Raw genomic sequence first — 22,732 nt, 5'->3', positions numbered from 1 at the left:
CACATGATCCAACTCTCTGCTGTCTATAAGATTTTTCTTTATTTTTAAAAATTTATTATTATTATTAAGATTTTTTTTCTTTAGCTCAAAAGACTCAAATTGGTTGAAAGTGAAAGGAAAGAAAAGATGAAGATTTATAACAACAACAACAACAAAAAGATGAAGTGGCTGTACTAATATAAAAAAATAGACTTTAAGGCAAAAATTATGAGACATTATGTAATGATAAAAGTCTCAATCCATCAAGAAGAGATAATAATTATAAACATACATTCATCTAACTTCAGAGCCCCAAAACATTTTAAGCAAAACCTGACAGGACTGAAGGGAGAAATAGACACTTCAACAATAATAAAGACTTCAATATTTTACTTTCAGTAATGGATAAGATCTACAGTTGACCCTTGAACAATGTGGGTCCATTATATGTGGATGTTTTTCAATAAATACACACTATAATACTACACAATATGTGTTGGTTGAATCTGTGGATATAAAACTCTGGATACGGAAGGCCAACTATAGTTATATATAGACTTTTGCCTGCATGGGGTGTGAGCACCCCTAACCCTTGCATCATTCAAGGATCAACTGTACTACACAAAAGATAAACAAGGAAATAGAAGACTTGAACAACACTATAAACCCACTAGACCTAACTCCACACCAAAACAGCAGAAAACACATTCTTCTCAAGTGCACAAGAAACATTCCTCAGGAGAGACCATACTTAAACCACAAAACAAGTCTCAATAAGTTAAAAAATACTGAACTCATATGAAGTATCTTCTCTGACCACAATGAAATGAAACTAGAAATTAATAAAAAGGAAAACTGAAAATTTGAATACATGTGGAAATTAAACAATACACTCAAATGCACAATGAATAAAAAAAAAAATTCATGAGGGGAATTAGGTGGGATAAATGAAGATGAAAACTCAGCGTACCAAAACTTATGAGATGCAGTAAAAGCAGTTTTCAGAAGAAAACTTCTAGCTGAAAACACTTATATTAAAAAGAAGAAAGATCTCTTTTTTTTAATAAGCCCAAAGAAAATCTGTTGACTCATGTAACTTGAGTGTCTGAGCAGAACTTGCTTCAGACATGGACTGATTCAGGGGCTAAGTACTGTCCTCCAGATCCAGTGTCTTTCTTGTCCTCATCCTGGCTTGATTGTATTCTCAGATTGGTGCTCCCTCTTGGGAGCAAGATGGCTATGGAGTCTCCAACCTCATACCAGTTACTCAAGTCTTGTCCTAAGTTTCTAACTTAAGAAACTAGAAAGAGAAGAAAAAAGTAAACCCAAAGTGACCAGAAGGAAGAAAATAATAAATATTAGAGTGGAAATAAAGAAAATACAGAACAGAGAAACAACAGAGAGAATCAGTGAAAACAAAAATTGCTTCTTTGAAAAAGAGCAACAAAATTGATGAAACTTTAGTTAGACCAAGGGGGAAAAAAGGGACTCAAATTACTAAAATCAGGAATGAATGGAGGGACATTACTATCAATCTTATTACTATAAAGAGGATTATAAGAATATGCTATGAATAATTTTTTATCAACAAATCAGATAACCTAGATGAAAAAGACAAATTCCTAGAAACATACAAACTACTAAAACTGACTCAAGAAGAAATAAAAATCTGAATAGATCTATAACAAGAGATTGAATTGGTAACTGAAAAAGAAAGTCCAATAAAGAAAAGGCTAGGACTAGACTGCTTCATTGGTGAATTCTCTCAAACATTTAAAAAAAGAATTAACACCAATCCTTCTCAAACTCTTCCAAAAAATAGAGGTGTACTTCCTAATTTATTCTATAATGCCAATGTTACTTTGATACTAAAGTCAAAGACATCATAAGGAAAGAAATTTATAGGTCAATGTCCCTTATGAACATAGATACAAATGTCCTCAGAAAATTTTCCCTTTTTTATTTTTTATTGAATGACAGATTCATTAAATTCTATAGTGCTTTTACAATTTTCAAAAGTTTCACACACATGAGTTCATATAATCCCATAATAACCCCTCTCCTCCTACCCCTAAATAGCCCCAAAATACTAAAAAATTGAATCCAGAAACATACTAAAAGGATCATGTTTTATGGTCAAATGAGATTTATCCCAGGAATGCAAGGGTGGTTCAACATACAAAAATTAATCAATGCAATATATCATATTAATATTAAAGGAATGAAGAAAAACAACCACATTATCATCTCAATTCATGCAGAAAAATAATTCAATAAAACCCAACACTCTTATGAATGAACCTGGAGGATATTATGCTGTTAAATAAGCCAGTCACAAAAAGACAAATGCTGTATGATTCTACTTGATATGAAATACTTAGTGTAGCCAAAATCACAGAGACAAAGTAGAATAGTGGTTGCCAGGGGCTGGGGGAGTGAGGAGTTATTGTTTAATGGGTATAGAGTTTCTGTTTTACAAGATGACAAGTGTTTTAGAGATGGATAGTTGTGACGGTTGTACAACATTATAAGTATATTTAATACCACTGAACTGTACACTTAGGAATGGTTAATGTGTTAGATTTTATGTTGTACGTATTTGACCACAATAAAAAAGTTGGAGAAAAAAACGCCTAACACATTTTCATGATAAAAACACTCATAAAACTAGGACTAGAAGGGAACTTCCTCAGCTTGATAAAGGACATCTGTGAAAATCCAAAGTTAATATCATACTTAATGGTGAAAGACTGAAAGCTTTCCTCCTAAGATAAGAAGTAATACAAGAATGTCTGATCTTGCCACTTCTATTCAACATTTTACTGGAAGTTTTAGCCAGGGCAAGGAAAAAAAAAGTGTTAAATGGTATCGAAATTGGAAAAGAAATAGTGAAACAATCTTTGTTCACAGATAGCGTGATCTTACGTGTGAGAATTCTTAAAGAATCCACACAGGAACTATTATAGCTAATAAATGAATTGAACAAAGTTGCAGAATATAAGACCAACATACAAAAATCAGTATTTTTATATACTAGCAATGAAAAATCTTAAAATTAAGTTAATACAACAATTCTATTTATAATAGTATCAAAAATAGTGAAATATTTAGGAATAAATTTAACAAATACATTGAAAACTACAAAACATTGTTGAAAGAAATTAAAGAACTAAATAAATGAAAAGGCTTCTTATGCTCATGGAGTGAAAATTGTAATTACAATATTGTAAAAACAAAAAGTAAAATGATCTATAGATTCAATGCAACCTCTATCAAAATTCCACCTGCAATTTTCTTGCAAGAATGGGCAAGTTGATCCTAAAATTTATATGAAATTTCAAGGGACCCTGAATAGACAAAACAATCTTGAAGAGACAGAAAAAGTTGGAGACTCACACTTTCTAATTCCAAAACTTCTACAGAACTACACCAAAACAGTGTGGCGTAAGTATAGATACACAGATTAATGGAATAGAATCGAGAGTCCAGAAATAAACCCATACATCTATTGTCACTTGATTTTCAACGAGAGTTCTATGATCATTCAATATGGGAAAAATATAAAAATATTAATTACAAATAATGGTGCTAGGACAACTGAATATCTTCATTCCAAAAGAATGAAGTTGGACCTTTACCTCACAACATACATAAAAATTAATTCAAAATAGATCAAAGACCTAAATGGAAGAGTTAAAGCTTTAAAACTCTTAGAAGAAAACTTAAGGGTAAATATCTATAATCTTTGATTTGGCAATGATTTCTTAGATATGACAGCAAAAGCACAAGCAACAAGAGAAAAAAATATGCTAGACTTCATCAAAATTTAAGAAATTTTAAGCTTCAAAGGACATTCTCAAGAAGGTAAAAAGACAACCACAGAATGGGAGGAAACATTTGTAAATCATATAAGGCGTATATACCTTACAAGAGTCTAGTGTCCAGAATAAAGGAACTCTTACAACTCAACAATTAAAAAATGGGCAAAGGACTTGGATAGACATTTCTCCCAATGAAAATATACAAATGACCAATAGGCACATGACATGTTCAATCATTTGTCATTAAGGAAGTACAAATCAAAACCACAGTGAGATACCACTGCACTCCCACTAGAATGGCTTTATTTTTTTTTAATAAAAAGGAAAATAAAAAGTGTTGGAGAGGATGTAGAGAAATAGGAACCCTCATACAGTGTTGGTGGGAGTGTAAAATTGTACAGTCCCTGTGGAAAACAGTTTGGTAGTTCCTTGAATAGAACCATGGAATTACTATACGACCCAGCAATTCCATTCCTAGGTAGAGACCCAAAAGAATTGAAGATGGAAGTTTGAACAAAAACTTGTGTGTGAATATACATAATAGACAAAGAATGGAAACAGTCCAAATGTCCATTAATTGATGAATGAATAAACAAATCATGGTACATCCATACAACTGAATATTATTCAACTCAAAAAAGGAATGAAGTGCTAGCACATGCTACAAAATGGATGAATCTTGAAAACATGCTAAGTGAAAGAAGCCAGACACAAAAGGACAAATACTGCATGATTCCATTTATATAAAACACCAAGAAGAGACCAATCCATAGAGATGGACAGCAGATTAATGGTTGCTACGGATTGTAGAGAAGGGTAAATGGAAGTGACTGCATAATAGGTACTGTGTAATAGTGGTGATGGTTGAATGAACTAAAAGGCATTGAATTTTTCACTTAAAATTATTAAAATGGTGAATTTTATAGTATAGGAATTTTACCTCAATATTAAGGGGAAAAAAAGACTGGCATGAGATACACCAAAATGATACCTTTGGCGATTTTAGGGTTTTTTGCTGCTCTACATTTTCCTGTTTACAATAAACATGGCGATCAGTAATACAGTTAAATCTCTCGTATCCCTCTTACAATCTGAAGCAAGCCTCTCACACTTTCATGTGCACACACATCTCCTGGGGCCTCTGTTAAAATATAGATTCTAAATACGTAGGTCTTGGGTGGAGGCCTGAGAGTCTGCATTTCTAAAAAAAGCTTCCAAATGATGTTGTTGCACTGAGCCGCTGTTTGAGCAGCCAGGTTCTAGAGGTCAGCAGCAGAAGCGGGTGGATGGACGGAGCAATTCACGGAAGCTGAGGGGCCAGCACGGAGAACACCGGAGTTTCTGGATGCCCTCCCCCAAAAGACTGTGTAGTGTAGAACATGTTTACACTAAAACCTTATTCATTGCTTATCAGAAATTCATATGTCACTGACTGTCCTGTAGTTTTATTTGCTAACTCTGGAGCCCTGGCCTGGAATGGAGAAGGGTTGGAGCTGTGGTTGCCAGACAACCTGTGCAAAAGGCCCGTCATGGCAACACAAGGCGGCTTGCTTGGTGGTCCTGTGGCCCGGCAGACAGTCACCCACGTGGCTTACCCCTTGTGCCAACCTCCCCCACTGCCCTTGGGTCTGACCACCTCTTAAGGAAGGCTCTCCTGGAAGTTGACACTCAAAGCAAGCTGCCTGGTCCAACTGCCCACTCGGTACAGAAATCCCCTCCTGGGCATCCCTGTCAGGCATCCCCACCCCAACCCTGTGGTCAGTAACTAAGGGCCAGGAGGCAGCTTACACAGTTGTTACTGCAAGGGCTTGGGACCAGGCAGACTTGGGTTTGAGCGGAGACTTAGGCATGTTACTTACCGTCTCCCTGGGCTTGACATCCACCTGTAACAGGTGAATAACACTTCCTCTAGCCCCAGTCCTGATGATGAGATAAGATCACTTATAGAAAACACCTAGTGCACTGCCTGGCACCCAGTAAGTGCTCAAGGCATGGGAGAAACCATTGTTTCTTCTCTCCTTTTCCTCCCATAGTGCCCAACACTGTGCTCATCTCAACCAGCATTTAGTGCTTGCTTGTGGAACTGAACCACAGGAACCTTTTGGAACAGTGAAGGGGCACGCTGCTCTGACCTAGACAGGGACCTGCTTATACCTCAGCTCTGAATGTAATTCTCTGTGATGCAAGGCAAGTCACCTTCTTTCTCCACACTTTGGTTTATTTGTCTACAGTACATGAAACTGCTTACGTGCCCAATTCTACAGATTGGGAAAGCTGAGGCTACTGACTTGCAGTGAAGGTGTGACAGCGTCCTGTCCTCTCACACCCAGCGCAGCTCTCTAGGGGAGGCCTAATCTGGGATGCTCCCCTTCCTCCTCCCCTGACCTTCAGCCCTGGTCTGGAGCTGGTGGGGTGAGGGCTGTGGATAGGGTCTGTGCCTCACCTGGCTGGCCTCAGGGGGGCAGAGTCCATGGGGACGGGGTAACTCAGAGATGCCAGTGTTCTCCCCAAGGCTGTGGTGAATCCTCTCGCTTTGCATCTGCCCTTGGGCCAGCTCTGGCCTATTGTATGCTATTCCATTGTCACTGGCAGGACTGGGCTTGGTGAAGCTGGATGTGGGTGTGTCCCAGCCTCTCCCTGCCTCTCCTGGTCCCTGTCGTCTTCCTGCAGGAGCCACAGGTTATGTGTTCATTTCTTTGAATGATGACTCTGTTTGGCCTTTCAGGGCCGCCTGGCCCCAGGGTGGAGGTGTTGTAGTCTGTCTTGCTTCCTGGCCCTGGGCTGGCAGTATCCCTTCTCCTCCCTGTCCAGCTGTGCCAAGACCTCTTCTTTTCTCCCTTGGCTTCTGTCCTGTTTGTACTGTGACTGGCCTAAGAGAGGGGTGTGGGCTGGCAGGTGCCCTACACAGAGCCTGGAGGCAGCATCCAGGCCTGGCTGGCCCACCGCAGGGCCACCTGCCCACTGCCCCCCAGCCAAGCTGGGTCCTCTCCTTTCTGCCCGGCTGAGATAGGGCCTGGAAGGGCACAGTGGCAGGCCCTCTGTGATGCTCCTGTTGCCATGGTGATCCTAGCTGAGAAAGTCATATCATTCTGCCTCTGGAACCTCCACCCATCTGCCTGGCTCTGCTCTGCCTGCCCCCAGAGATGGCTCTCTGCTGGAGGGCTCGAGAGCATGGGCTTTATTGCAAAATCTCTTCTCTGCATCCCCTATCCCCTGGACCTCCCTTTAACCCTGACAGAGACCATTACCCTAACAAGTAATACTCCATCCTTCAGAAACGGACCACCCCTGAAGAGGTGATGGTGGGTGGTAGAAAAGTCACAGGCTCCAAAATCAGAAGACCCAGGTTCCAGTTCCAATCTAGCCCTTTATAGCCATGTTACTTTGGACAACACTGGCTTTGAACTTCAGGGTTCTCCTCTATAAAATGTGGATAATAATGCCATACTGAACTGTCCCTCAGTAATGTCTCTATGACTTTTCATGGGCTGTTCCCCTGATATGTAATGCTCTTCCATCCTTCTCAACTCAGACAAACTCCTACTCATGCTTCAAGATCCAGCTCAAATTCTCCCATCTCTGTAAAGGTTTCCTTGACTTCTATACACTTGGCACAGCTACTAGGCCCTGCCACTCTGTAATAGAGCTATTTAAGTGTGTCCCTGGTTTTTAGCTATCTATGAATTCTTGGAGGCAGAAGTCAGATTAGATTCAGTTCTGGAGTTGGAAATGGTTTTTTGACTCGTTATTTTACAGAATGGAAAACAGAAGAGGCCAACCCTGACGAGGCTGGGCCCCATCCTTGTAGGGGTCAATCCTGGGGCCCTTCATCCAAGCATGGCTTGGATCAGTGTTTGCTGTGGCCTTTCTGTATACCTGAGTCATGCCTAGCTGGCTGGGAACATATTCATGACCAAGACCCAGTGGAAAAGACCATGACTTGTACCTGGGGTGTGCCTCAGGTGGGACCAGGAGCACTTGCTCACGGGGTGTCTCTGGGGATATCCTGGGGCATGTGGAAGGGAAGGGGGCTGGGGCAGCAGAGTCAGCTGGTCCTGCTGGATATTGCCAAGGAATCTGAGGTTTAGGGAAAGACAGAGAGGACTCCAGTGTCTCCCTTTCATGGTTCTTATAGCTGCTGGTCAGAGTCAAGGACATGAAGGTGCCATCCAGTGCCAGTTCCACCATCCACACAGACTGCCTGCGGACCAGGCTTTCCAGGCCAAAGTCAGCTATTCAAGGGCGCCCTCCAGTGGCCATCATAGGGGAGGCAGGAACGTGACCCCTCAAAGGCAGGTGGCTCATTTATTTCAACTAACACAGAGTGAGCATCCCCATGCCAGGTGTGGTGCCAGGCATATATTTCAATATTAATTTCAAAATATATTTATTAATCATCTGCTAAATGGAAAGCTCTCTCTTGAGTGTTGGTATGTGTTGGTGGGGAAAGAGGGAATACAAAAAAGGGAAATATTCAGTCACAGCGGTGATCCTCAACCCACACTTTCCATTAGACTCACCTGGGGAGCTAGAACAAATACCAACGACAGGGCTCCACCCAGACCAACTGAATCTGGGCGGTGGGGCAGAGGCACTAGGGGCTTGTACATGTTCCCCTGGAAAAGTTAACAGGCAGTCAGGCACGAGAATGACTGGTTTGGAGAGTTGACTAAAACGTTTCTCATCCATCATTCTCTAGCAGCTGCCGAGAATTATTGTCCCATTTCACAGATGAGGAGACTGAGGCTCAAGTGAACCTGCCCCTTTCCCCAGTTCAGCTAAGGACAGTGATGGGAATGATGTCTCCCACAGAACGGGCGGCTGGGATGCAGCAAATACGTCAAAAAGATGGTCTCTGATCTGAAGAGACTCCCTTCTAATAGTAATGGCCTGATTGCTGTGATTGGAAAAGCACCCAATGTTGTTGTGAAATAATTTTTCTTTCCAGGCAGAGAATTATAAAGGCAAAATGATATGTACAACAATCACCTGCAATCTCAGCACTGTTAAACACTAAGGAGTATGGGGCCCAGGTGGCGGGGCGGGGTTAGGGAAGGGGAGAGTGAAGGAGGGAAGGAGTGGATTTATTTTAAGGCTCAAATCATATCGTAAATCAGGGCTTCTGAAAGTGTGGTCCAAAGACCACTGGCATTACAATCCCCACTGTGCTCGTTAGAAATGCAGCATCCTTCAGGTCGCAGAATCAGACTCTGGAGAAAGACCTTGAGAAGCTGCATGTTTAGTAAACATTCCAGGCCATTCTTATGGTCACTGAAGACCAAGGGCCACTGTAGCTTCAAGCTTTCACTTAAAATAAGAGGAGGTATGTCCTAGACACCCATCACTTCCAGCGGCTTAGAAGGGCTCTCACGTATGGACTGACGTATTAAAATGTATGGAATCAGTTGCTGAGGTATTAACCAGCTGCCCTTGGGGACCCGGGCACACTCCACTACTGCATGGGCTGGGAGGGAGCCAGCGGCATAAACCTCAGAGCTGCTGTGTCATCTCGCACCAGGCCCGGCCCCGACACAGCAGTCCCCTCGTTCCCGCCCCCCCCCCCCCTTTCCGTAGCTCTAAGCCGACCTGCTAACTGGATTCTGCCAGCCAATCACAGCCTGAATAACCGATGATGTCACCAGCAGCCAATCAGAGCTCCTCACGAGTATAGGCAGAATTCCATCATCTTACTGAGGTGATGGAATTCTAATGCAACGCCATCCTTTTCCAGAGAGGGACACTGAAGCCTAGAGATGAGCAGAGGCCCCACCCAGGGTTACCACACCAGGTGGCAGAGCCAGGACTAGAAGCCAGGATTTCTGACTGTGGTCCAATGTTCTTTTGGGTACCCACAGGGCCTGGGCAGAGGCGCCTCTGGATGGCGCCTGGCCCAGGAGATGAGGCCCAAGGCCCCGGCCCCTCCTCCCCACAGCTCACCCTGCAAGACGTCAAGAAACAGATCCTTCAATCTCTGGCGGTTAGGGCCCCAAGGAAACTGCAGAATCGGCAGGGCCCATGGTGGAGGGGGGTTGCCCCCAATTCCAGCCCTGTTCTCAGCCCCACAACCGCCCTCCCTCACCGGAAGGAATTAGAGGGGCCCTGGCTGGACCAAGGTGCCTGCTGCTTATGGGAAGATTATGGAGGAGGGGCCAAGACAAAGGCTCCTTTGTGGAGGCCTTGGCTTAGGGAGTCAAGTGACCGCTTAGGATACATATGGGCAGTGCCAGCCCCTAAGTATGAGCTGAGGCACTGGCTACAGGACCCCAGAGGGTCCCGCCAGTCCTGAAGCCAGAACTTTTGTGAGATCTCCTGACCAGCCTGGAGCCCCACCTGTGAGTAGGGGTTACCTACAGGCTGGGCTGGGGCTTTTGAGGGCCTTGGGGGTGGATGACATGAGTGTGATGGATACCCACAGATAGCACATGTGCAGGTGTGAGGGCACTTGTTTGTGCAAAGGCCCTTAGGTGGGAATGAACTTAGTGTTCACCAGGCACGGAGACAGCCAGTATGGCTGCATCAGAGTGAGTTGGGGGAGGGTGGGGTGCCAATCATTGCTTCAGTAAGTTTTTACTGAGCACCTCCTCCGAGAACACAATAGGGTCTTCCATTCTCAAGAGGGAATAGACAGTGAGCAAGAAGATAGCCTGCAAAATATAATTGCAAGTATAACACAGTAAGTGCTACGTAGAAAAATCGAGTAAGGCAAGGCAAAGAGAGTGCTGGTGGTACAGGGATGGTATTTCCAGGTAGGTTGGTTGGGGACGACCTTTCTGAGGAGGTGACCTGAAGTGGGAGTGAGCCATACAGCTAGATTAGGAAGAGCATCCCTCAGGAAGGAGGGTCAGCAGGTGGAAAGGCCCTGGGGCCACCATTCAGTAAACATCTCCATTGGCCAGGCTTTGTTCTGGGCACTTGGGACAGGGATACAGGATGGAGCCTAGTGCATGGACATTACTGTCGTTGTTTTGGTCATACAATGTAAAGGCACAGACCTCTCTGTGTCTTCCACACCAAGGCTATGGCAGCTTCTGAGCTCACTTCCCTGGCTCCTTAGAGGTCACCCCATTCCCCTCCCAGTATCCAGATAGGAGAACTGAGGCCCAGAGCAGGGAAGGGTCCCAGCTAAAGTCACTTATGAGTCCTGGACAGACTCTGACCAAGGTCCCTGTCCCTTCCCACCCCCATCAGTATCCTCTCATCTGTCCACCAGGACCCAGGCCCACCCGCCACAGCCCAGTGCCTGGCCATGACTGTCACCTACTCAAGCCAAGTGGCTAATGCCCGTTTTGGCTCCTTCTCCCGCCTGCTGCTGTGCTGGCGGGGCAGCATCTACAAGCTGCTCTATGGCGAGTTCCTCATCTTCCTGCTCTGCTACTACATCATCCGCTTCATTTACAGGTACCAGGGGAAATTCCGGGGCCCCCAGCCATCCAGGAGGGCCGTTGCACAGAGACCTATAGGGCTGAGCTGAGCTTGTGGCCAAGCCCTGGAGACTGGGGAGGAGAGAAGAGGAGGCAGGTGGGGAGAGCAGCTCAAGGCAGGTCAGAAGCATCTCAAACACCCTTTCCTCCAACCCAGGGAGGAGCCTTGGAACCCAGGCCTTACCTGGTCCCACTCAGCCTGTTTTCCTGAATCCCACATGGTCTCGCAGGTCCAGACCACACTTTTTTTTTTCTAATTAAAATGTTTATTTAAACAATAAAATATAAAACATATATAACCACAGAATATATGATAGCACTTGAAATGGAAAAAGCATTCATGATGACAATGAATTGAAAAATATTAAATACATGAGATTCTTCAGTTTATAATGATGATTCTGACAACAAAGCACATTGGTTTCCTTTGGTTGTTACTAGGGAACCCACACACTTAAAAAATTAGGTGTTATTTTTTAGAGCAGTTTTAGGTTCATAGCAAAATAGAACTGAAGATACAGAGAGTCCGCAGTACCCCACCCCTTCTACCGCGCACACACAGCCCCCCCCCATCAACATCCCACTGCAGAGTGGGACATTTGTGATAATAAGTGAACCCACACTGACACACCATTATCATCCAAAGTCCATAGCTGACACCAGGGTTCACCCTTGGTGTACATTCTGTGGGTTTGGACAATGTGTACAGACATATAGCCACCGTCACAGTGTTTACAGAAGAGTTTCATTGTTATAAAAGCCCTCTGCGCTCTGCCTATTCATCTTTCCTGACCAAACATTCTATTTTCAACCTGTTTTCAAACAACTGTCTTTTGAATTCTTTAAAAGGGTCAGTGGTGCCTAAAACTGACTCCTTCAGCCGGACTACCTTGGAAACCTTCTGAGGGGGTATCCTCCAGGCATGGAGAAGAGGACTCACTGGGGTTTTAGGGCTGCCAGAGAAGGAGTGGGACCTGGCTCAGGCCACAGGAGGGTCCGGAGGTGGACCAGTGAAAGGAACAGTGGGGAGGTCAGGCAGCCACACTCCTACACTGGGCCAGGCTGGACGGGACCAGTCTGAGTCATCTCCTCCCAGTGTCTTCACATCTTTATCCACCCTGACTCCACCCCCCAGGATGGCCCTCACTGACGAACAGCAGGTGATTTTTGAGAAGCTGACTCTGTATTGTGATGGCTACATCCAGCTCATCCCTATTTCCTTCGTGCTGGGTGAGCTCCCCCTTCTGCGTGTTGGGGTCCGGGTGGCTGCTCCAGGCTCCAGACAGGCGGATCAGGGGAAGCTATCTGGGCAAGGCCAGTGGCATGTCAGTGTCTCTTGGTAGTTGAGGGACATGAGGAGCCTGAAGCCAGAGGGACTGAAGTTAGACGTCAGGAAGGACGTCGTGCTGTTAGCTTTCTGCACCCCACTTTCTAAGGGCAGCACTGACATGATAGTCGTCCCTGGAGCCTTGCGCAGGAAGGGAGGGGTCTGGCGGATTCCTGGGTAAGGCAGTGGGGCCCCCAGAGAGAAAACTCGAGGCTTGCTCCTTCATGCGAGGGTCTGATGGTCTCCCCATCCCGAGCGCCTGACATCCCCATTAGAAAGACGGAGACACCGAGGCGTCGCCCTCGCTGGGCTCTGGCCGCAGCCTGGGCCTTCGCCCCTCGCCCCCCGCCCCCTCCTGCCCAGGCTTCTACGTGACGCTGGTCGTGACCCGCTGGTGGAACCAGTACGAGAACCTGCCGTGGCCCGACCGCCTCATGAACCTCGTGTCGAGCTTCGTCGAGGGCAAGGACGAGAAAGGCCGGCTGCTGCGGCGCACGCTCATGCGCTACGCCAATCTGGGCAACGTGCTCATCCTGCGCAGCGTCAGCGCCGCGGTCTACAAGCGTTTTCCCAGTCCCCAACACCTGGTGAAAGCAGGTGGGCGGGGCCGGGCGGGGCAGCGGGCGGGGCCATAGGCCGACGGGGGCGGGGGCGGGGGCGGGGGAGGGGGCGGGGGAGAGCCAGGGGCCCCTGTGCAGAGGATTGGGTGGGGCCAGGAGCCGGGTCGGGTGGAGACCTAGAAGCCTGAATTGGGCGGGGCGGAGTCAGGGGTCTGAAGGTGGGAAGAGGCCAGGAACCGACCTTTGGGTGATAGGGCTTTGAGACAAGGCTAAGGACTCTTGAGGGATGAGGGAAGAGTGAGGGTTGAGGGCCAGAGTGCGGCTTTGGGAACTGGTGAGGAACTCGGGTCTACCTCTCTCTGCCCTCCGCGTTCCTGTTCTCCGGTTTCCAGTCTGCACATTAGCAACCTCGGTCTATACAGCAACCTCTGGCCTTGCCTGATCCTGGTTAATAAGATCCCTCTCGCATGCTCAGCCCAGAGCAGCACAGAGTAGACACTCAGCGGTTATTTGGTGAAAGAAAGAGGATGGCAAAGGAGCTCTGATGTCCCTGTGGGCTCCGCATGGACTCGGGCCTGAACTCTGGGCCCTGCAGGGCCAGCCACCCCTTCTGCAGGTTCCCCTACCCTCTGCCTTCTCCACTCTACCCCGCAGGCTTTATGACCCCTTTGGAACACAAACACTTGGAAAAACTGAGCTTGCCACACAACTCGTTCTGGATGCCCTGGGTATGGTTTGCCAACCTGTCAACAAAGGCCTGGATTGAAGGTCGAATCCGGGACCCTGTCCTGCTCCAGAGCCTGCTCAACGTGAGCCCCCTACCCAGATGACGCTGCTGCGGAGCGGGGAGGGTCGTGTCCCACGTGGAACAAGGTTTCCTCCAAAGAGAAGGCTTGAGTCCTTGAGGGTCTTCCCAGAGCCTGCCTGGGGACTATAGGATCTTTTCCAACAGACTTCCATAGCCCAAGGTGGCCCCTTTCCAATTTCTCTCCCATCCCCTCTCTAAGGTGAGCCTCTGAGATCTTGGTTCCTTTTTGATAGATGAGGAGGCTGAGGCACAGAGTAGTTAAGTGAGATGCCATGACCACAAAGCCAGGGCTGGACCATGAGCACCAGACCTGGAAGAGCTGGTGAGGGGAGCCCAGGAGAGCAGGTGGTGGTCAAAAACCCAATCCTCCCTCCTGCCCCCCTAGGAAATGAACACCTTGCGTAGTCAGTGTGGACACCTGTATGCCTACGACTGGATCAGTGTCCCGCTGGTGTACACTCAGGTGAGGACTAGGCTGGTGAAGCAGCCCCTTTGGGAAGTTGAGGCTAGGAGGACTCAGGAAGCAGCCTATGATGGGAAGGGCTCATTTAGAGGCTGAAGAAGAGGCTCACCCTGGGAGTCGGGTCTGGACTTTGCAGGTTTGCTCTAGTGCCAAGTTCAAAGTGTCCAGCCCCTGCCTGTCCAGGTAGTGGAGGCAGTGTGATTATCTCATTTTAAAGAGGAGACCACAGAGTGGGGAGGGTTCAATCCCCAGTACCTCCATTATAAATAAATAAATAAACAAACAAACAAATAAATAAATAATCAATTGAATTATCTCCCCCATCCCCATCCCCCCAAAAAAAGAAAAAAAGAAAGAAAAAGAAAGAGGAGACCGCATTGACCCAAAGTCACGCGAGTGTGCAAGTCAGAGCAAGGCCTGTGCCCCCAACCTAGGGACCTTCCTGACCCCAGGTTCCCCACCCAGCCCATATCTGCCACCGTCTCTTTTCCCTCCCAGGTGGTGACCGTGGCGGTCTACAGCTTCTTCCTGGCTTGCCTGATTGGGCGGCAGTTTCTGAACCCAGCCAAAGCCTACCCCGGCCACGAGATGGACCTTGTTGTGCCCCTCTTCACGTTCCTGCAGTTCTTTTTCTATGCCGGTTGGCTGAAGGTAAGCCTCTCCGGGGACAAAGCCGGCTGTGGGCGTGGCCCAGAGGGTCGTGGCCAGCCATGAGAGGAGGGTCCATACGCAGTGGCTTCAGAGACACTGATCAGGAGGGAAGGGCATTGTTGAGGGGGTCAGAGGGGTGGAAATGCAGGAGCCAAGGTTTAAGAGTGGAGCAAGGCTATGAGGGGTTCCATCTGAGGATTTCCAGAGCCTCACCTACCCTACCAAGGTGGCAGAGCAGCTCATCAACCCATTTGGAGAGGATGATGATGACTTTGAGACCAACTGGATTGTGGACAGGAGCTTGCAGGTATGAAGGGAGGAAGAAAGCCTGTCCCCATGGACCCTCCCCAAACTAGACCCGGGGAGGGGGACCCCACAGTTCCGTAGGGAGGCCCCACAGTGAATTGCCCCTGGCCTATTCACTCACAGGATTCTCAGCCTGAATTTTGAGGCTGCAGGCAGGCGTCAGTCTCCTCGTTTCACAAGCAGGGAATCTGAGGCCCAGAGAGAGGGAAATGAGCTCTCCAAGCCACCTGGCAAATGCACCCTCCTGCTCAGGCTGACCTTTCTGTTGGACTTCTCCTTCTGTCCCTGATGACCAGGTGTCCCTGTTGGCTGTAGATGAGATGCACCAGGACCTGCCCCCCATGGAGCGGGACATGTACTGGAACGAGCCAGAACCACATCCCCCCTACACAGCTGCCTCTGCCCAGTCTCGCCGACCCTCCTTTTTTGGATCCACCTTCAACATCAGGTGGGAAGTGCCAGGGAACCACTTTGGTGGGTAGAAAACTCCAAGGGCAAGGGCCTGCCCAAGACCTTGTAATAGCACTAGTTCATGCATAGTGGGTGCCTAGTCAGGGCTGGACGTTATATTAAGCTCTTTATATATTTTTTCAGCTATTTTTTTTCCTCCCAATAACCTTGGTTTGTTATCTCCAGTTTTCAGATGATTAAGTCCAGTTCAGAGAGGTTAAGTCAGTTGCCCAACCCAAGGTCACATAGCTAGTGAGCAGCACACGTGGGCCAGGTATGTCTAGTTCCAACACCACACCCTCAACCCTTACCTTGTAGTGTGTGAAGACTTTTAAGGCTATGAAGGCCCTTTGGTACCTCCAATCTAAGTCCCCTGTGACCAGAGTTGGAGACTGAGGCTCAGAGAGAGAAGGGACTTACTCGAGGGCAGTCAGTGATTAGTGGTGCAGCTGGGGTGTCAGGGCCTGGTTCCTGGCTCTGGTTCAGAACTGTTTTCTGATAAGCTGGGATGTTTGGATGGGGAGTGGATGGGGTCCCCTGGGCAAGGGAGCAGGAGGCTGGGCCATCACAGGTACCTGCTGAGTAGACTTCTTACTGCAGTGCACAGGCCTCAGCAGCCAAGCTTCCCCCTGTGGGTCCTGTTCTCCTGATCTGGTCAGCATCCCTTTCAAGCTGTAGCCCTCTCTCCCCAGGGTGACAGAGTGGTGAGGCCTCGAGAGAATGTTTGCTGCATGTCAGGGTCCGTACCATCAAGGTTTTCTTCCACAGTATTAAAAGCACTGTTCTCTTTTTTTTGGTTGGGGGAGGGAGGTACTTAGGTTTATTTATTTATTTATTTTTTGGAGGAGGTACTGGGGATTGAACCAGGACCTTGTGCATGCCAGGCATGCACTCTACCACTTGAGCTATACCCTCCCCGACTGTTCTCTTTTTAAGAACCGAGTAAGCCGTAATTAGAATTAGCTAGTCTCTAACTGGTGTGTGGAAGGTTTGGGTAAGTGATCAAATGATCAAGGATGGAGGCTTGCTTAAGTCAGAAACATTTTTGGAGGTCGCCTCTGAGTTCTACCTGGTTTGCAGTCCAGCAGCTGGGGAGGGTGGATAACAGAGAATGACAACACATAGACTTCGCTGCCAAGAAACGCACAATCTAGTGAGGGAGTTCAAACCAAAGGCTCAAGCTCTGAATACAAGGTACAAAGTCCTGGATCCCTGGGAAGAGACAGAGTATAGACCAGAGATCAGTTTTGGCTGCCTGAGAGGTGGCCTGCAGTTGGACCTGGGGCTGGGCCTTGAAGCACAGGGAGAATTTGGACACGGGCGAGGGCAGGCCACACTCTGGGGCAGATAGGCTTTCTCTGGCAGAGGAAAGACCCTGGGCTCCCAGGAAGCCAGACCTCTCTCCTTGGGTGTGGATGCTGCTCCCCACTTGGAACCACAAATCCCTGGCTTACCCAGAGTCCTTTCTGGGCCTCACATGACCATCTGTACCTGGGGAACAGAGGGAGGCTGTGCATTCTTGGCCTTGGGCCAGCAGGAGGGAGACGAGGGGGTTAAGAAGTCAAGCCAGGCTTCCAGCCTTCATCCCTCCACTAACCCCTGAGTCTCTTGCTTCTTTCCAGTCTGGGTAAGGCAGATATGGAGTTTCAGCCAGACCCAGAGAAGGAGGAGGAGGACGGTGCTCACAAGGGCATCATTGGCCGCTTCCTAGGGCTGCAATCTCACGACCGCCAGCCCCCCAGGACAAACTCAAAGACCAAACTACTCTGGCCCAAGAAAGAGGCCCTTCTCCATGAGGGCCAGTCCAAGAACCTCGGGGGAGCCGAACATGGTTCTAGTGACCAGGAAGATGGCAAGGCCTGGAAGATTAAGGAGGAGGATGCCTTCAAGTCTGTGGGACTCTATGGGTGGTCAGGTTACCACAGTGCCCCACAGACACCCCTCAGCCACACCCCTATGGTCTTCCCACCTGGACAGTCAGCAAGTCTTCGCAGGGTCTCAGGCATAGATGACACTGTCAAAGACCAAAGCCTTCAGCCTGCGACTCCCAGGACCAAGAAGAGTTTTGAATTGCTCCCAGAGAGTGCTGAGGCCTTGACAGAGAACCCAGAAGTGGGTCACGTGAGGAGGAAAACTGTTGAGTTTAACTTGACAGATATGTCAGAGGCCCCTGAACATCTCAGAGAACCACATCTGGAACAATCAACAAGCAACCTACACACTATCCTTGAAGATCATGGAGACCCCTACTGGGCCTTGGAAAACAGGTCTGTCCTCCACCCAAACCAGGGCCACTGAACCCCCAGCCCCCATGGGAGGCCCCCACCAGCTTCCTTGCTCTGAAGCCTACCTTTCTTTCACAATTCTCATACTATGGCTGCCGGAGCATCCTGGGCCTCTGCCCAGCACTGGCTTGGGGCACACAGCTGGCTGCCACAGCAAGGGCCCTAGGGAAGTGTCGGGGACTTTTGCTTATTCTACCCAAGAGCCTGACATCACCAAGGCTTCTCTGGGACCCAGGTGTAAGATGAGGTTGCACTGACAGGAATGATGTTGAAGGACCACCAGGCCAGGCTTAGGTGGGCTGATGTTGCCAATGGGCTCAGCTCACTTTTAGCAGGGGTGGCTGACACAGAAACATGGGGCAGAACTGAGGGCTCGAGGCTGTAGCCCAAGAACTCAACTTACTGCCCAGGCTTAGTAGGGAGATCGCACGAGCACAGCCCTAAGCCCTTGACGGTGGTCCTGAAGCACTCCTGGGAAGGGTACCGCATCCCTGGGAACTGGCAGATGGTAAGGTGGGGGCATCCAGGTCCCTTGAGTTACCTGACTGCTTTGGGGGCCTCACCAAAACTTCCCAATTTAAATGAGCTCTTCTTGCTTCCTTAGACCCAAAGCTGTCCCAAAACCATTAGGTATCTCCTTTTATTCCAGATTTCCTGGACACTCACCAATTAGATACACCCTACCCCACCCCTAATCACGACCTAGGAAGTGTAACTTTCTATTCTCAGAATCTCAAGCAGTTATTCTGTGGTCAGACAGAGCGTTGTATTGAAAACTGAAAAGGGCTACCACCTGTCTTGCTTCTAGGGCCAGAAACTTACAAATCACTATGGCCGATTTGGGGAAGGATGTTAATGTAGTTGCCAGCAAGGATGCAGATGGCTCTGCAGTCTCCCAGCACCACTCACTGGTTAACATTTAAGATGATTCTACCTCTGCCCTCCTACTGCAGCTATTTTTATTTTGAAATGAAGGTATCTTTCCATATTCATGTTGTAAACTTTCTAATTCTCACTAGGGATGAAGCACATTCCTAGCCCATTTCCAAGGGGGATGCTTCACCGGCCTGGTCCTACCTGCGTGTACACCAGCAGGACACTGATCCAGCCATAGCCATATAGCTGTCCACACTGAAGAATATGTCCCCATGACAGCCTGAATTAAATGGTTAGCTTAAAAGGTAACTAAAATTACTAGTTTCATATAAACTGTGAAAGGTAACAACTGCTGGAAACATGTAATATAAAACACCTAATTCAGAATCATAAGTCCTACATCCTGTCTGAATTCAACAAACTGAAGCCTTGGTATCTTTCCCAAACTAAGGAATTTAATAAATATAAATCCTAAGTTTCATTTTCATTAGTGTGATTGAGCTGTGGCACTCACAAAGTTAACAAAGATGGTCTAGATACATTTGTAGCCCATCCCAAGAACTTGAAGACAACAGCTGGGTACCAAATTACTTTATTTGAAGGAATGGTACTAAGGAAAGAACGTTAAGTAGATGTTTTGGTACAACTTATAGAAAAGGTAAAGGTAACCCAAACATGCATGCACTGCCTTGGTGACCAGGGAGGTCACCCCTGTGGCTCCAGGAAGCCAGCCTAAGGCTTAGCTCTCATTATCACTGCTTCCCAGGGTGTGCTTGTCAAAGAGATACTCCGCCATGCCAGATTCGGGGGCCCCCATCTTGCGCAAGTTGGTTACATGGTCACCCAGTTCTTTGATGGATTTCACCTGCTCATTCAGGTAATGCGTCTCAAGGAAGTCACACAACTAGAAAACAGAATACAGAAGAAAGTTACCGGTAAGCTTTCCCAGCCTCTAAGGCAAATGATTTCCTGCATTTACTCCCAGGCTGCTGATACTCACGTGGGGGTCATTTTTGTCAGTGGCCAGTTTGTGCAATTCCAGTAGTGACTGATTCACACTTTTTTCCAAGTGTAGCGCACATTCCATTGCATTCAGCCCATTCTCCCAGTCGTCATAGTCTGGTTTCTGCACGAGAGGATGTTAGGTCAATGTATCTACAGTCTCTACCACTTCAGTCACAAATCAGCAAGCACCCAATGTGTAACCACTGCGCTCTGGCAAAAGGAACATCCAAGTTTCCCTTGACAACAGCTTCCAACTTAACATCCTTGCCCATTACTGTTTACCCACTTTGGCTTAAGGTGGTAGGCCCAAATAGCACAAAAGCATCCTCATCTGATAAGGGCAACTGCTCCTCTCAATGAGTTCTGACACCTGAGGCCTAACAGATAGATGAGGCATGACAAACCTGGAACCTTTCATTCACCTTGATATCCTGAAGGAAGATTCGGCCACCTCGTTGGTTCTGCAGCTTCATCAGTTTCTCAGCATGTTCCCTCTCCTCGTGAGATTGGTGAAGAAAGTATTTGGCAAAGTTCTTCAAAGCCACATCATCACGGTCAAAGTAGTATGACTTAAAGTGGAACATGAACATGTTAGGGATTCCTAAAGGAAGGCCATCTGCTCACCAAGGCTTCCTTTCTTAAAGCCCAGCAAGAAGGGGTCTGGGCCTAAGGAGACTGGGAGGCAGGTTGTGTTCCTGAATTGAACACAACAGTAGACAGTTTTTAATCTGAAACACAAAAATGAAACGTGGTCCTTGAAATTAAAAGTTTAATACAAGGAACATTTAAAATACCATGGGAATTGCCTCCACCATGAACCATCTGAAGGATCTGTATTAGTGCAAAGTGAAGTTCTTACAGTCAGGGTCAAATGTGGTTGAAGAGAGAATGCTGGAGTATTTACCCTGCACTATTAGGGCCTTCTTCCTCTCCTCCCTGATTAATCCATGTTAAAACATGAGCTTGCCAGCTCACAGCAGACCGATGGATTTCTAAAATTAACCCACTAGCAAGGTGACAGTTGTGGGCAATGTTAATGTAATTAAATATATTAACAGTAGAAAGAAAAATTTGATTCCGTTTTAGACCCTTGCTGTATTCAGGTGTTCCTGAAATGGAATGACAGTCATAAAATCCAGGCCTGTTCCAGACCCATCTGGAACATGTCTATTCTTGGGTGATTTGCACAACAGTAAAACAATTCTAAGACTCCCGCCACACCGCTTAAAACCAGTATTTTGGAAACCGGATTCCACCGATTACTGCATGGAAAAATGCCTGGCCTCAAAACTGCTGGTGGACCTTACCCAAGAACTAAGGGTTCAGTTGGGCCACAACTCTTTGACACAAAAAGGATAAAGAATTAAGTACCCAGGCACAAAGACGGTTGACTAAGACAACTTTGTGTCAGCACATGGGGAGGTATCTAGAGATCTGCTGCAATTCAAGTGGGACTTAGAGATAAGCAGAGCAGAGAGGAGGAGACGGTTGCTCGGGAGTGGTCGGCCCACGAGATAAACCACTTCGCCCCAGCCCCCATAGTTGCCACTCGACACCATTACCCAGCAGGCACCGCCATACGGGGGGGAAGGGAAACGGGAGCTGGACCTCTCCGCCCCCTCCGGACCACGTGATCGGATGCAGAGGAAGGGATGGAAACGCGAAAATCCACTTTCCTACTTGCAGGATTGTACTGGTGGCAACCCCGGGAGGAAACTAGGCTCGCTTTAAATAAAAAAAGGTGCGCCGAGGCGGCCCTGGCATACAAGGTGGCACTCCTAGGGGGCAGTCGGAAAGGCCACCTGCTCAGGATTTCTGCGCAGAAGTCCTGGGGGATCTCGAGTAGCCTCCGTTTTCCAGAAGGGCGCACGGAGGCGGGAGGCGGGAGGCGGGAGGCGGGAGGCGGGAGGGCCCTCCCGGTAGCCACACCCCCGCCCCGCCGCCCAGGGAGGCCGCGCCCGCTGCTCGCGGGCCCGCTGGCACTCACCATGGACAGGTAGACGTAGGAGGCGTACAGCTCCAGGTTGATCTGGCGGTTGATGGCAGCCTCCGAGTCCTGGTGGTAGTTCTGGCGCACCTGCGAGGTGTACGCGGTCGTCATGGCGGGCGGCTGAGAAGAGGCGGTGGCGGTGGCGGCGGCGGCGGCTGCGCGGCGCTGGAGCGGCGGCGGGGACCTTGGGGCGGTCGGAGGGCGCTGTGAAGAGGTGGCGAGGGCTGGCTCTGAGTGGCCGGCCGGGGCGGGGGACGAGCGCCGGGTTCCGTCCAAGCACTGTTGAAGCAGGAAACCGCGGCGACTCTCCGCGAAGACTGTGGCGCAGGTGGCCGTCGCCCGATTCTTATAGCGGAGCGGGCGTCAGGTCCGCCGCGGCCAATCACGCCGCCCGCCGCTCAGGGCCCCGCCCCTTTCGGTGGGCGCGCGGCCCCCCCTCCCCGCTGGGGAGGTGGGGGGAGGGAGGGGCGGGGAAGGGGCCGCGGCTAGATCCCCGGAGCTTGGGGCGCGGCGCGTGGGATGGACCGAAGACGTGATCGGGGGCGGGAAACCTAGCTCAGAGCTTAGACCCCAGTGGCCTCCTGGGCCTTGGAACCGATGGGAAACTGCCCCTGGCCCCTGGGACGTCGGGGCTATTCGACGGCCCCAAGGGGCACCCCGAGACTATTGGCCAAGGGCTCGTTTAAAATGAGCGGTAAAGCAGCAGTTCCCGCACCCCGAGGCGATTACCTCGTATTGCAAATACGGAACCTGGAGGGGGAACATGGGCCCTGGGAGGCCGAGTGAGTCA

The 22,732-nt window shown here is 48.5% G+C and overlaps 2 protein-coding genes across 3 annotated transcripts; one reads left to right on the top strand and one right to left on the bottom strand.

The window, feature by feature from the left end:
- The first annotated feature begins 9,602 nt into the window (after nucleotides 1-9,602).
- BEST1 (bestrophin 1) lies at nucleotides 9,603-19,496 on the top strand. Of its 2 annotated transcripts, XM_064492261.1 has the most exons (11): nucleotides 9,603-10,132; nucleotides 11,011-11,198; nucleotides 12,357-12,451; nucleotides 12,912-13,145; nucleotides 13,763-13,917; nucleotides 14,302-14,379; nucleotides 14,878-15,030; nucleotides 15,257-15,337; nucleotides 15,633-15,784; nucleotides 17,409-18,053; nucleotides 19,091-19,496. In XM_064492261.1, the coding sequence occupies exons 2-11, from the start codon at nucleotides 11,047-11,049 to the stop codon at nucleotides 19,107-19,109; spliced, it is 1,764 nt and encodes a 587-aa protein (XP_064348331.1). In that variant the 5' UTR covers nucleotides 9,603-10,132; nucleotides 11,011-11,046; the 3' UTR covers nucleotides 19,110-19,496. The 2 variants fall into 2 exon arrangements, with proteins under 2 accessions (XP_064348331.1, XP_064348330.1); XM_064492260.1 differs by lacking the exons at nucleotides 9,603-10,132; nucleotides 11,011-11,198; nucleotides 12,357-12,451; nucleotides 15,257-15,337 and having other exon boundaries at nucleotides 12,792-13,145.
- Nucleotides 19,497-19,523: 27 nt separating this feature from the next.
- On the bottom strand, nucleotides 19,524-22,292 carry FTH1 (ferritin heavy chain 1). The gene is made up of 4 exons (XM_064492262.1): nucleotides 21,940-22,292; nucleotides 20,375-20,521; nucleotides 19,948-20,073; nucleotides 19,524-19,851 (listed from the first exon to the last, which is right to left on the bottom strand). Exons 1-4 carry the CDS (start codon nucleotides 22,051-22,053, stop codon nucleotides 19,687-19,689), a joined length of 552 nt encoding a protein of 183 aa, XP_064348332.1. The 5' UTR covers nucleotides 22,054-22,292; the 3' UTR covers nucleotides 19,524-19,686.
- Nucleotides 22,293-22,732: the final 440 nt, after the last annotated feature.

This window comes from Camelus dromedarius, chromosome 12 (assembly GCF_036321535.1).
Source record: "Camelus dromedarius isolate mCamDro1 chromosome 12, mCamDro1.pat, whole genome shotgun sequence".
NCBI lineage: Eukaryota > Metazoa > Chordata > Mammalia > Artiodactyla > Camelidae > Camelus > Camelus dromedarius.
The sequence above is the reverse complement of the archived record's forward strand: the minus strand, read 5'-3'. Positions and strand labels throughout refer to the sequence as shown.

Excerpts from the sequence above, each read along its gene's own strand:
- BEST1 (XM_064492261.1), top strand. The coding sequence starts at position 11,047 with ATGACTGTCACCTACTCAAGCCAAGTGGCTAATGCCCGTTTTGGCTCC. Across the intron at positions 12,452-12,911 it reads CCCTATTTCCTTCGTGCTGG|GCTTCTACGTGACGCTGGTC; the intron begins GTGAGCTCCCCC and ends CCTCCTGCCCAG. Across the intron at positions 13,146-13,762 it reads CCAACACCTGGTGAAAGCAG|GCTTTATGACCCCTTTGGAA; the intron begins GTGGGCGGGGCC and ends TCTACCCCGCAG.
- FTH1 (XM_064492262.1), bottom strand. The coding sequence starts at position 22,053 with ATGACGACCGCGTACACCTCGCAGGTGCGCCAGAACTACCACCAGGAC. Across the intron at positions 20,522-21,939 it reads CCTACGTCTACCTGTCCATG|TCATACTACTTTGACCGTGA; the intron begins GTGAGTGCCAGC and ends TTCCACTTTAAG. Across the intron at positions 20,074-20,374 it reads TCTTCCTTCAGGATATCAAG|AAACCAGACTATGACGACTG; the intron begins GTGAATGAAAGG and ends CCTCTCGTGCAG.